The sequence below is a fragment of the Coregonus clupeaformis genome, chromosome 1 (genome assembly GCF_020615455.1).
Source record: "Coregonus clupeaformis isolate EN_2021a chromosome 1, ASM2061545v1, whole genome shotgun sequence".
Lineage (NCBI taxonomy): Eukaryota > Metazoa > Chordata > Actinopteri > Salmoniformes > Salmonidae > Coregonus > Coregonus clupeaformis.
In genome coordinates, this window is record NC_059192.1 from 21,904,757 (window position 1) to 21,917,661 (window position 12,905).

General features: G+C 42.7%; 2 protein-coding genes across 8 annotated transcripts in view; one reads left to right on the forward strand and one right to left on the reverse strand.

Moving 5' to 3' along the window:
* The first annotated feature begins 192 nt into the window (after positions 1-192).
* LOC121543884 (testis-expressed protein 47) lies at positions 193-5,320 on the forward strand. 3 transcript variants are annotated; one of them, XM_045210814.1, is made up of 8 exons: positions 762-1,148; positions 1,662-1,734; positions 2,243-2,346; positions 2,548-2,612; positions 2,799-3,021; positions 3,214-3,370; positions 3,586-3,644; positions 3,967-5,320. In XM_045210814.1, the coding sequence occupies exons 1-7, from the start codon at positions 1,032-1,034 to the stop codon at positions 3,621-3,623; spliced, it is 777 nt and encodes a 258-aa protein (XP_045066749.1). In that variant the 5' UTR covers positions 762-1,031; the 3' UTR covers positions 3,624-3,644; positions 3,967-5,320. The 3 variants fall into 3 exon arrangements, with proteins under 3 accessions (XP_041709985.2, XP_045066749.1, XP_041710045.2); XM_041854051.2 differs by lacking the exons at positions 762-1,148; positions 3,586-3,644 and adding an exon at positions 193-306; XM_041854111.2 differs by lacking the exon at positions 3,586-3,644 and having other exon boundaries at positions 769-1,148.
* Positions 5,321-7,304: 1,984 nt separating this feature from the next.
* The window catches only part of LOC121544180 (rho GTPase-activating protein 44), an 82,745-nt gene continuing 77,144 nt past the window's right edge, over positions 7,305-12,905 (reverse strand). For 3 of the 5 annotated variants that reach the window (XM_041854397.2, XM_041854344.2, XM_041854271.2), the window contains 3 exons: positions 10,765-10,883; positions 10,224-10,601; positions 7,305-8,743 (listed from right to left, as the gene is read on the reverse strand). In XM_041854397.2, coding sequence (XP_041710331.2) covers positions 8,589-8,743; positions 10,224-10,601; positions 10,765-10,883 — 652 coding nt within the window. In that variant the 3' untranslated portion in view covers positions 7,305-8,588. Of the gene's footprint in view, positions 8,744-9,867; positions 9,920-10,223; positions 10,602-10,764; positions 10,884-12,008; positions 12,534-12,905 lie in introns of all 5 variants that reach the window. The other 2 variants (XM_041854196.2, XM_041854138.2) reach the window with 2 other exon arrangements.

A 12,905-nucleotide genomic window follows, 5' to 3' on the forward strand; every position in this document is an offset into this window, starting at 1 on the left:
TTAACTGGACACGTCTGTTTATTATAGACTTTATTTTTACGGCTTTATTAAAGGCTTTACTAGAAGCAAGTCACCTGTCTTGAATCCAGCTCACACACAGGTGCATAACCTGTCTCTTGTCCTGCTCCCCCCTCTTCCCAGTACCGACATTTGTTGCTTAGTAACACGTCCAAACATCCATTGTCTGTCATGGCTTCCAGGTCGCACAAAGTTGATAATGCGCCCTTTACCGTCTGGAACTCGGCCTTTGAAGACAGAATGTCGCTGCTTGCAAAGCTGGAAGAGTCCCACAGGGCCGTTAGAAAGGTTTGTGCTGGCACTTTGTGCTGCAGTGCTAGAAAAATAAACTTCTCAGTGCATGAAATGGGTGATCTAAATTGCCAACTCATAACACCCCAGTTGTGATCCATAGCCCTAGGCCTATAGATTGAGTGGTGTGAACGTTTATTATTAGATATGTGTGTGCATGCAATAACAATGCAAGTCCTTTTTAAACAAGCAAACCTGGAATACTCCCTTTACACTGTGTTGTGAAACTGCCACTGTGGAGTTTATAGTGTGTCCCTCTTTCATATTCAAATGAGGCCCTCTTTCATATTCAAATGTTACCTTCTACTACAAGAGGAGAATGTTTCGTTGTCATAGAGACTTATCCTCATCAACTGCCAATCCAGAGAATAAATAAGGTACCCAAGCATAGGCGGTTAGTGCCGTGGAGTGTACTGTAGGATGTGTGTGTGTAGCAGAGGAGGTCCTGCCTTCTCCCTCATTCTACTACCTACCAACATCCCCTTACAAATAGGGCTGGGTATTTTATCAGTGGATCTGTTGGCAGTCTTGCGTACTGCAGCTGAGCCCAGAAGGCTTGGCTTTATTGCACTAGGGGGAACAGTAGGCCTCCAGGATATACTGTGCAAGTGGTAAACACAAAGGGAGGGCTATCTGCTGCTGCTGCTGCTGCTGCTGCTGTAGCCCCAGTCAGTACTTGACTGAGAGAGAGACAGACAGAGAGAGAAAGAGAGAGAGAAGAAATGGAAGCATCCAGCCAGCTACTAAGTCTTGATCAACAGAAGGAGGAAGATGTTGGGACTAGCTTGTTTCACTGCCATATGAAGCAAAGAAGGCTTTTGAATCCTCAAGAGGAGATGGTTTGTGTAGTTCATTGTCTGGGAGGGCTATAGGAACAATATTCAAGAGTCAAGTTCAATGCTTTACTTATCTAAGAGTCCAAATTGTTTGCAATGTACTGCAATGTTAACTATATGATTTGAACAGCTTTTACTGTATAAAGAGTGTCCTGGAAGGATAGGCTGTTTATGGAAAGGACCGGCTCCAGGTATAAGCGACATAAGCAATCGCTTATGTCTTTGATTGTTTGTGTGATTGGTCAGTGGGTCGCTGGTTTGTTTTCATTATTTTTTTTTTTTTTATGTATCGTTTATTTATTCAGTCGAGACAAAATAACATACACAAACAACCGAAGAGCAACATATTTATTTACTTATCACTATCTCAACCAAACCCACCTCATCCAGAGTTAGGTAGGCTTGTAGCCTTAAGTCTTTAAGTAGGGCCAATAGGCCTACTGTTATTTGTCTATTCTTGAAACCTGTTCTCTCACTCATCAGATAGCTTAATACCCTTCTTCTCTGTCTCTCCAGAAGTTCCTGTTACACCGGTTGATAGTCGTCGCCAGCCTCCCCCAGCAACACGCAGACAGGAAAGACCTGGGAGGTCAGCCAAACATTACTGTAGAACACATTTAAGAGGCATTGTGCATTCAAGGGCGGATTACAAGGCATCACTATTTCACTGATAGAGGTCCTTCCTGTACATTGACTCAGGTTTCTCCTTCTCCTCCTGAGCAAGGTTTTGTTTATAGCTGATAGGTCAAATTAAAATCAATGTTCAAAATGCTTTATAATGTGTTTATGAGTCTGTGATGTTGGGACATACTTCCTCTACAAATACTCTTCACAGAAAAAGTTACTTTACTTTTGGATGCTCCTTAGTTGGGGTTATTCGAACAAGTTTCTTGTTATGGGCCACATTCTGGCTGTCACACCTAGGTCTGTGAGTGAGAAGGATGGACATTATGGTGTGATCCTTATTCAATATAATGGATGCAATAAAGGTTATTCGTGAAAACCAAGACGTTTCCAGTAGTGAGATACCTCACTCTGTTATCATAAAACCGGGGTTATGCAAGTAACCGTACATTCTTTCTCCTTTGGTTGTACAGTACACTACGAAGAGCTGAACCAGCGCTTGCAGAGGTATTACCAAGGTGACACTATCACAGGTCTGCTTTTGCTGTACCCAACCTGCATGCTTCATGTCATTGAGGTAATCAAGATTAACCAGTAACACCTATTAATAAAACCCATATAATATATACAAATCTGTCAAAATCCAGGTCAATGCAACGATAAGGCACTAGACTCAGTTACTTTAATAAGAGGTAAACCTCCATTGCCCATCTTTCCATTGATTAGCATAATGATATGATATTTTCATTAATGACCATGCTCTTTGTTTCTCTTCTAGTCCTCCAGCGAGGTTCTTGTGTCTCTGCTGCAGGATCTGAGAGACATGCAGGAACAGCCACACTGGTAGAGTATCTTACTTCATGCAGATTTGAATCAATATATCATCGTTTTATCTCTTCTGCTACTAAGTTCCGAGGGTCAAGCGTGTGCATTCCAACCAAAGTCAATATAGCTTGACTAAAACCCAGCCATAAACATTGTTTGACATGCTGTCTTGATGTTGTCATGGTCCCTATCATCGTCATGCAGTGTTCTGATCGAGGCACCCAGGGTCTTGGTGATGTCACATGACCTTCCCAGCAGGCTGTTCCAGCAGTGGAGCTACAAGGTGCTGAATGTGCAGGCCAAGGTGGGTGGGGCGCTGAGTAGAGACGGGCCAGAGGAGGAGGAGGAGGAGGACACAGAGACACTGGTCAGCACCACCCTGTCTATGCTGCTCAAGCTTGGGAATCACCTCCTCAAAGCCACCAAGGTGTGTCAGCATCGTTTAGACTACAGAGACTTATCAAATCCTGGGCTCATTTAAAGGAAGATCCACCGATAACTCGGCCACCTGCTATTTTTTAATGAAATTAGTCCTACTCTAGATACCATAAGTGGAATCTCTCATTTCTGACAGACCATTTTTTTGGTGCCTCTATCATCTCACTATATATTTGTACAGGGGTCAAAGATGCCCCCGGGCTCTGTTCTCGATGAGGTACCAGAGATGATAGTCCCTCAGTACATCCTGGTTCAGCTCCTGTCCAGAGGAGACCTTCTGAGCCCCCAGCAGTACCTGCAGGCCTACCACACCCCTCTCCACATCCTCATGGACTCTGGTGAGCAGGACTTTACTCACTCATCAACAGGGTTGGGGTTAACTCCATTTCAGTTCAGTCAATTTGAGAAGTGAATTGAAGTTCCAGTACATGAATTAATTGAACAAATTGTCAGAGAAAATCAATGGCTCTCAGATTGTTATATAGTTCACGTTAACTGATAACTTTGATACCTAAACATTGCCACATGCTGTATGTTCTGTGATTGTTTAAAGGGCACGTGTTTGGAAGCAGTCAGCTAACTACAGTTTAGTGTTTGGCCAAAAGGTCAAAGGTATGGGTCAGCATGTCACATCAAACCAATGCACGTGGTTTGACCCCAGAGAATAACATTGCATGCATCATCTCAAATTGGATCTGAATGACTTTGAATGGATTGTATCTCTCTGAATGAAGGATATTTTGATTCCGGCACTGTATATTCCTGTGTACGCCAGGGATTCTGAGGTTATGCTGTGCATTTGAATCTTATTCCTTGTCTTTGTCTCGTGTTCTTGTTCTTGACAAAGGCCTCTGCATGTAGGCTTTGATATAGGGATTGATTTTGTGGACACTGTCAGTTAGGATGATTCACATGTTTGATATTATTTCCACAGAGCGTACTTGGCCTCCACCTGAGCATCTTCGATGTGAATTCTGACTTCTGATGTGATACAACTGGATATTTGAATGTGCTTCCTACTCAATATATTTTCAGAGTTCATGCCTGGTTATTTGTATGTGTTATTGAAAACTGCCATTCATCTGGACTATGTGTAATAATTGTCCTTGCTCTAAAAACAGATACTACATAACAAGATACATTGTTTGGTACTATAGCGTTAAAATACACAGGGACTGCAGGATTGGTTGGTTGTATATTGCAAATATTTCATAAATATTTTACTGAATGTGAACTGGCATTAGATGTATTTTCTTTCCCGTGTATATACTGTCACACCCAAACCATACTCACAATAAGGCATGATTAAATACACATATATAAAAAAACATTTTTTAATAGTTTCAACATTCTGATGAGCATTGTTTCTGATCTTACAGTACATGTCCATAGTAGATGTTCCACTCTGTGACTGGGAGGGAGTTTGTCCCCTCTCTTTATTTCAGTGTCCCCAATGTCACTGCAGTTTGACATAGTACAGTAGGGCCTTTATATCTAAAAACAATGTCTCCAGAGCATCAATCTTTCCATTTTATTTAGGCCCCCTTGTGTTAATTTATTACTTGAACATAAACTATGCAAAAAGGTTCATAAAGAGGTACTTGCCTACCAAACAATAGCTGCATGCACCACGGTGTCATAACTTACAAATGTTCATACAGGCAAACCAGGTGTGTTTTATCCCACATTTGTTCAGGCTTGGCTGATTGGCCAACAAAAAAAGGCGTATCTTTGTTTTGCCTAATTTGAAGCAGGAGTGTTTTTTCATCCGATGGATAATTGGATTGATTTATGCCCATATAAGGCTATCCTCAGAGAATAACTAAAATGTTTACAGACAAAAATAAATACACTGCCAGTCATCCATGCAGTGTCACTGTCATTCTGTCCTGACTCATTAGGCAAAAAAACTAGAAGTTAGATGCTATATTGTCTCCGAGTTGTATTAAGTCATTAAGTTAGGCAATTATTAAGCCATGCTTTTAGATGTATAGTACTTCATATATTTATGTGACTCTGCTTAGTGATAGTTGATTGACTGGATGGAACGTTGGAGCTCAACAAAAATGCAATACAGGAACTGTGGACTGATAAACTGAGCATACGGCAGAACTGAATAATTCTACCTGCATTGCAAGGCCCTTTTTCTTTTCACATATAAAAAGAAATATGACAAGCACAGGTAAATAGGACCAACGATAAGACAAATTTCACAAGCATGATGAAAAAGCATGCTGCTGATTTTCACACATGGGACAATGTCTAGTCATAACCCCCAAGCCTGTTAACATCACTACCAAACATCTGTCCACCCTGTTAAAACTACATCCACAACACACAGAATTCCCCCTTAAAACAACCTGAGGCAAACAGTCCAAATAGTCACCAGTACATTCCACCTATTCATTTAAAAAAAGGCCTTTTCTCTTACAGTAACTCTCAACAGGCATGCTTAGAAAAACTATAATAGTGGAAATAGTCTGAGGAATCTCTCCCACCAACAACTGCCCTTAGTAGACAGGATTTCTGCTATTAATAAAGCTGTGTGTTCAATAAATATATACAAACCATCACTTCATAAAAAGAAGACAACCCCTTTCACAGAACAGCAACAGAACAGCACATTATCACCACAGACAGAAGTCCAGATAGACACAGAACTGAACATTCACTTAAACACATCCAAATTGTAAGAACAGTTTTCAAAATGTTAATGCAATTTTGTCTATATTATAATTTTTTCAATTCCTCTAAATCATATGGCATGGTTAGCATGTGTTGCAAGTAATGATACAAAAGACAAAAGCAATAAAACATCAATATAAACTGTAAAAAACATCAAATCGTTTTAAAGAGCGTTTGGGACCCCCTTCATCTTTGAGGTTTCTCTGTTTCTCTGTTCACAAATACTGTAATTGCACTTTCTTTTATCGTTTTGAAATTCAACATTTTTCTTCTAGAACTGTCTACTCAGCATTGGGTTGAACTATATTGCTTTCAGAGGAGGATATTAGTCTTCTACACTGGGGAATATACTCTGTACTGTAAGGATGGAATAACTAGGTTGACTCAACCGGTTTTTGCCTCGAGAGATGGTGGTCCCCTTTTTACTTACCAATTGACAATCACGAATACATCCCTTATAATAGCTCTACTGGTCAGGATGTTGACTAGAGGAGACACACAGTGATGCAGCACTTTCCATTCAGACATACTGTATCATTAAGCTCCAGGCTGATGACTCTGCACTAACAATCCTATAAAATAGATTTAACCTTGAATCTATGTCAGTGCTATATGGTACTGTAAAGCTTGCGGCTGATAACCGTGCAAAGCTTACTGCATTTAGTTAAGTGTGAATCTGGCAATATTGTGGTCAGGACCAGAAATACACAGACATGTCAATATATAAATACTTTAAGTCAATATTTATATTTTTCATATCTTAATATATATATATATATATATATATATATTTCATCCTCTCCCCCTGTTTTATATACAGACATATACAGAGGCTTCAGTATTTACAATAGTGTTGTGATGGATAAAATATATAGCACTTGAACGTAAGAGCATGAAAGAGCAGCATTTGTTGTGGCTTCCAGGCAATAATCAGTGTTATGGATGGAACGTTTCTAAGGAGAAAAGGTAATAGGTTTGTATAGGTCATGGGCGGGTGCCTCACCTTTGAACCCCAGCACTGGATAAACAGATTAGACCATTGGTCTTATGTGTTGTGGATGTCAATCAAACTCCTCTGCACCGTAATCATCGGTATACAGTAAATACTTTCATCACAATAAGAAATACTTCACATTCCTCATCATTAAATTATTATAATTTTTAATTGTGTGGGGGGGACTGAAACAGCAACCTCAGTATAATTTCAATGAGAGCCTATTCTCATTCTCTGCATGATAGAATATAAACATATATTCTAGCACCAGAAGAAATGTACCTATATTCCGAATAACACCCACACACACAGGCACAGAACTGCACCCATATACGCACTCACTCTCACAAAAGAGTTTCCAATATTTGCTTTCAAACAGCTGAGCTGGCTCCCCAGTGAGAGGCTTTTGCCAGAGAAGTCTCAGGGCGCTCATTAACAAACCTGAGGCTGAGTTACAGAGACCACAGAGAGGAGGTATACAGATGAAGGATCTTAATTTGAGCCAGTTTGCTACAGCAGGAAAATAATCCTGCAGCAACTGGAAATGTGAATTATTATGTGGATTATAATTAATGGACATTTCTGTAGGGGTTGATACATTTTTCGTAAGGGAAAATCAAGTCTGAAATTTCAAAGTGGAAATTACAAACTTCAGAAGCCTTTTTATGCCTCAAATACACTTCAAGTTTTTAAAAATCCTGCATTGCAGGAAAGTTCTCCTGCAACAGGGTGATCAAATTAAGATCCTACATCTGAGTCCCACCCTGCAAAGTCCACTCATACTCACTATTCAGCAATCCATTCCTTTTAGAATTATTCTGTTTATTTGGTTTCTATGCCCCATTCCCTCTACAACATAGACAGTTCTCCCACTGAGCTCCAAGCCTCTCCTATGATAATGTACAATCAAGTACATGCTAGACTATAGAATATCTGTATACCGTATTTATAGTTCTATATACAGTAGAATATCTGTATACCTATGGTTGAATTATTATATGACTCATGTAATAACTCCTGTATCTCTGTTAATATCATATACTCTGAAATGTACAGTATAAACCGTCATTTTAAATAGTCAATAATATATTATTCTGATTTAACTTCCCCTCTAACAGCCAAATGCAATCGTAAACCCCCCTTTGAAGAGTGTGATTGTGAATTCAAGCTCAAACTGGTGTTGCAGTTTCATTATATTTTCACTCACAGACTATGGCAGAACTCCCACTCAATGATGCAGCACATTTCCAAACACATCACACAATTCACAAACACACACACACATTCAGCCAGGACGGAACAAGGGGTTGCCAGAATTCCAGTGACCTCAGAGTACAAGAATGGGTTTAGGATGGCGTCAAAAGGAATGCTATAGCCTTGGTGACGGAGAGGAAATCAGAGATATACTGTCCCCTTCCATTCCTACTGCACTCACAAGAGGAGAACCCATTCCACCAAGCAACTTGTTTTCATGTCTTGTAAGTTAAAGGCAATATTGCAAATGACTCAAATAAAGCAAAAATAAAATACAAATAAACCAAATTGGTTAAAATAAATCCTTAAAAATGAATGCACCACAGATAGAATCAAAGGAATCTAGTCAACATAAAAACCTAGCATTGTGTCCCTTTCTCTGTATCAAAAGTTTCTCCCCCCATTGTCTCAGTCAGAAACCCTCTGGATATGGATATAGGTATTTTCTGTATTAATATCTGTTACATTTTTTGTAGAAGGACTTTGATTTACAGGGCTGAGCCTGGTGCTTGGTCTCTATGGGTGGAGGTGAGGTCTGGAGTAAGTCCCATTGGGTCAAAAGTCAGAGAACGGGTCCTGGAGACAGGTTGGAATAGTAGGGCTGGGGGTGGAAACTCGTGATGTCATAGTATCGTGCTCTCAGACTCTTCCTCTGACTCGGCCTTAGGGGTTGGCTGGACTACTGCCACTGAGTTCCTGTAGGGGACCATTTTGGGCTCGTCGAAGATGCCATCCAGTTCTACGTTGATGATGGGGATATCCAGGTTGCAGAAAGAGTCTGGGCAGTCAAAGATCGACATGAGATGAGAAGAGACAAGAGAGAAGAAAATAAGGGAGAGACAGAGAAAATAACTGTTAGTGGTTGCTTAGAAAAGGCAGTTCCAGACATGATTAAGTCAATGCTGAATGATGCGTTATACACAGCAGGGAGGTCAGCAAAAGCCCAGGCTATTGTTTTACACACACACACATCCTCAAAAATGATCCGTGTTCCTAGAGAATTACTGACAGATAAGAGGTAGGTCAGTATGTAATGTAACTCCAACTTTTCTAGCAGACATTGTGGTTGGGGTAGGTTTGTAATACTGTAAATTGCATGCGAAGAAACAATTCCCCAACAGTGTCCAGTGCAGTCACCACAAACATTTATCCATGTCATTACTTTGTCTTTGATCTCACAGTCATGTGAGATTGATGACATCCATTGTGTAACACTGAAATTGACAACACCCAATGACTTCGAAACAGGAAGTGGAATAATCGAGAACATCAGTGGGCGTGGCATAAGGTTGGGGGGGGTTACTGTGCAGTGTGTAAGCAAGGGGGCAGTTGGCACCGGACAGGACAGAGGTGGTATGCGGCATGGTTTCGGGGAGAAAACAGTAAAGAAAGCTTCTTGGGATAGCAAAATTACGCCAATCTTCTGTGTTCTGTGTGAAGTGGAGTCAGTGGACGGTTTTTCAGACATATCCACAAGCCATGCATCGCGCCAGTCTCAGCCACCATGCAAAGGCCAACAAAATGGGTTAGTGGTGGACTGAACACAGCAGAGATATATAGCTATATACATATGAGAAGTCATGTATACAGGTATATATACAGCAGAGGAGGCTGGTGGGAGGAGCTATAGGATGACATGCACATTGTAATGGCTGGAATGGAATCAATGGAATGGCATCAAACACATCAAACTCATGGAAACAACATGTTTGACTCCGTTCCATTTATTCCATTCCAGCCATTACAATGAGCCTATCCTCCTATAGCTCCTCCCATCAGCCTCCTCTGATATACAGAGAGCTGGAGCCATGCAGCTCCACAGTGAGCCAGGATGGCGGACGGTTGGTTGGTTGGAGGGGTGGGAGGGTGAGGCTTTAGTACAGTACTGGAACTCCTCCTTACCCTAAAAGGCCCTCTCACATTTAGCCCATATTGAACCACTCGCCTCATACCGCTGTAGGCAGACAATAATAGGAGTCGACAAAAAATAAAAGAAAAATATGGAAGTACAAGATAAGAGATAGTGATTAGAATCTTTTTACCTTCTTACCTTTTTTTGTGTGAGTTCCCCACAGTTTTACACAGATGAAAGGGTTAAAAGTATCAGCAGTTTAACAAACTACATAAAATAATTAAATTTGCAGAAACCATATTAATACTCTGGCAGGCACACTGGAGAGTGAGATATTCCACCTTTACCAGAGAAGAGAGTATATGGGCGGGCTCCTACTGTGTTGAAACTCCATTGAAGCGTTTACCTGTGGACATGCTCTCTCCAGGAGACAATCCATCCAGAAGGCCGCCACCGTGCTCCAGAGGTTGGGGGCTGGAGCCAGGGGTGCTGGGGGGCTGCGGCGGGGGTAGGCTGGGCCTCTGCCGGGGAGGCTTGGGAGTGGGCCTAGCCTTGGTGAGGGTGCCGGCTAGCGAGGGAGGGGAGGAGAGGGACGGGGTGGCGGCCTGGGCCTGTCCCGGGGAGCCGATGGTGGCGTAGCCCTGGGGGTAGCTGAAGCCGTATGGGGAGGGGGTACTAGGAGGGGTGGGGGACAGACTGACTGGAGATGGCTGACCTGTAGACTGGTCCGACATTCCCCCAGACTGAGAGTAGGGTTTAGGTGGGATTGGGGCCAGCTTCTTAGCTGTGGAGAGATCAGACAGAATGCTAAGTGTGAGAGAACAGCAACACAGATTTTAATTGAGAGGTGACAAGCCAAGACAAAACAATCTGGCTGCTTTGTGCACAGCACGGTCTCTCTCTCACACGCTCGCACATACACACACACACACTACTTCCATCAGTACCTCTACTCAGGGTGTGAGGGCTATGTTCAGAAGAGTGCTGTGACAGCCCACCAGAGGGTGCTGTTCCCTGGAAGCCCTGCTGTCCAATCACTGGAGACAGCTCCTTGTTCTTCAGAGTACTGGGGAAGAGAAAGCGATATGAACAACAATATGTCATCTTCAAAACATCTTCTTCAGGTCGTGTGTTCATGTGTGTGTGTGTGTGTTCACTGCCTGTCAGTTTGAGGGTAGATGGCCTCAATCTTCGCCATGTAGCTAACAATTGCCAATCAGGTGACCTTATTTCTGCACGTCATGACATCCATAGACATGAAAATCCCCGTAGTTCAATGTCAGATAATCTGAGTGACCACTGACAACTTTCACTATTGCAAGTATATGCACTACTGCAAGTATATGCACTACTAGCTATATGGCAGTGGAGCACAAGCCAATAAAAAAAAAATCCAAGCCCAAGCCTGTAGGCTTAATGGATTTTTTTTCTTGCCTTTTATGGCGCTATGCAGACAGAATGCCAATGGGTAGAGAGCTTGAAGGTTAAAACCTAACCAGTTTATAATAGGATGTGAGTGACAGCTCTCCCAGCTCCAAATCCCCCTGCCCACTGACAGCAGATGAGGATGGGTGATCGGGACTGGAGGGATTTGGAGTTAGGGTGGAACACATTTTAAATGAGGCATCCCTTACAGCTGTTGATGCAAAAGACCCCATTCCGATGAAGGCCAATGATTGCAGAGGAATCATGCCAGCCCATCCATATTTTTCACTTAGTCACTCTTAATCCAATTCATATTCAGAAACATAACTATCCAACTACCATCCAAAACCAACTGGGCCCCTTTAAAATTACTCATTAATGCCCACTATATTCTGCTATTGCTGAGAGTTTTGAATATTCTTTGTTGCTTGGCAACATCCTCCCGAAATCCCTGGCAACATGGAAAGTTATGGATTGTATAAAATAAGGAGAGTTTGGTACTAGAATGCTTCAATAGAAAAGTTCCACGATGGGAGGAATATCCCTTTGAAAAATGAAATTGAGGACAAAAGCAAGAAAATTAACAAAATGTATAAAACAGGATGTTGGCACTTTGGAGGGAGCTCCCTCTCTCTCACGCTCCCCTTTGTTTTCTAATATCTCTCTCTCATCATGTCATTATGAGCCACTCAGGCCTGTGTGTGTTACGGAGACATAGTTCGTGTCCATCTCTGAGAGTGGCTAGTCAATGTGACGTAGTATTTACCTAGTCAGCTTGGCTCCTCTCTCTCGGCTACAGCCACAGGCAGCCCACGGAGGAGGTGCGGACAGGGGGAGGTTAGGGGGGTGGGGACCGAGGGACGGGTCGTGTCGGGTTAGCACGAGGGGGGTTTTGAGGTAGAGAGGGTAGACGTTAGTTTCTGACGGTGGGGACGCATGCGGCGCTTCGGCCAGGGAGCTCTGTTTGGGCAGGTGCAGGGTGCAAGGTTTGGGGTTAGAGTTGATATCAAGCTGCTGTGGGGAGGGAGAGGGAGAGGGGCACGAAGACGGGGGCAGTGGGGGAGGGCTGTAGCCAGACCAGCGGGGGGGAGGTGGGGGGGACGGTCCAGGGGGCACGGACTCGGGACCAGGGGCGACAGGACGCGCGCACTGCGGTGCTCGGGGGTAGAAATGGTGAGGTGGCGGGTAGCAAGAGGAGAAAGAGGAGGAGGAGGAAGAGGGGTAAGGGGGAGGGGGCCTCTCCTCTTCCGGGGAGGGGTAGGCATAACAGGAGTCCGACGCGTCATCGGAGCTGCAATGATAAAAATGTGAATGATTTCACAGGGAATTTAATTGTTCTAAGTCAGGGAGAGGCCAATATTGTCACGGTCTTGTAGTGGAATGAAAAGTGTTGTATAAAAAAAATATATGTGAGCAAGTCCAGTGGGCCATTGTGTCATTTGTGAGCACTCACTGCAGTTCATGTAGTGTGAAGGAGAACAAGTGCGTGTTTTTGTATCAGGGAAGGGATTAGTCAACCAAAGTTGAACAGAGTCACGTTAAGATGGGGAGGAGAGAGGTCTAAGGAGAACGCAAATAGAAAATAGAAAAGAAAAGAGCAAATTAAAAACATTATTTCAGGCCATGCTATATCTTCATCCAGCACCCAAGTTATGAAACTAGT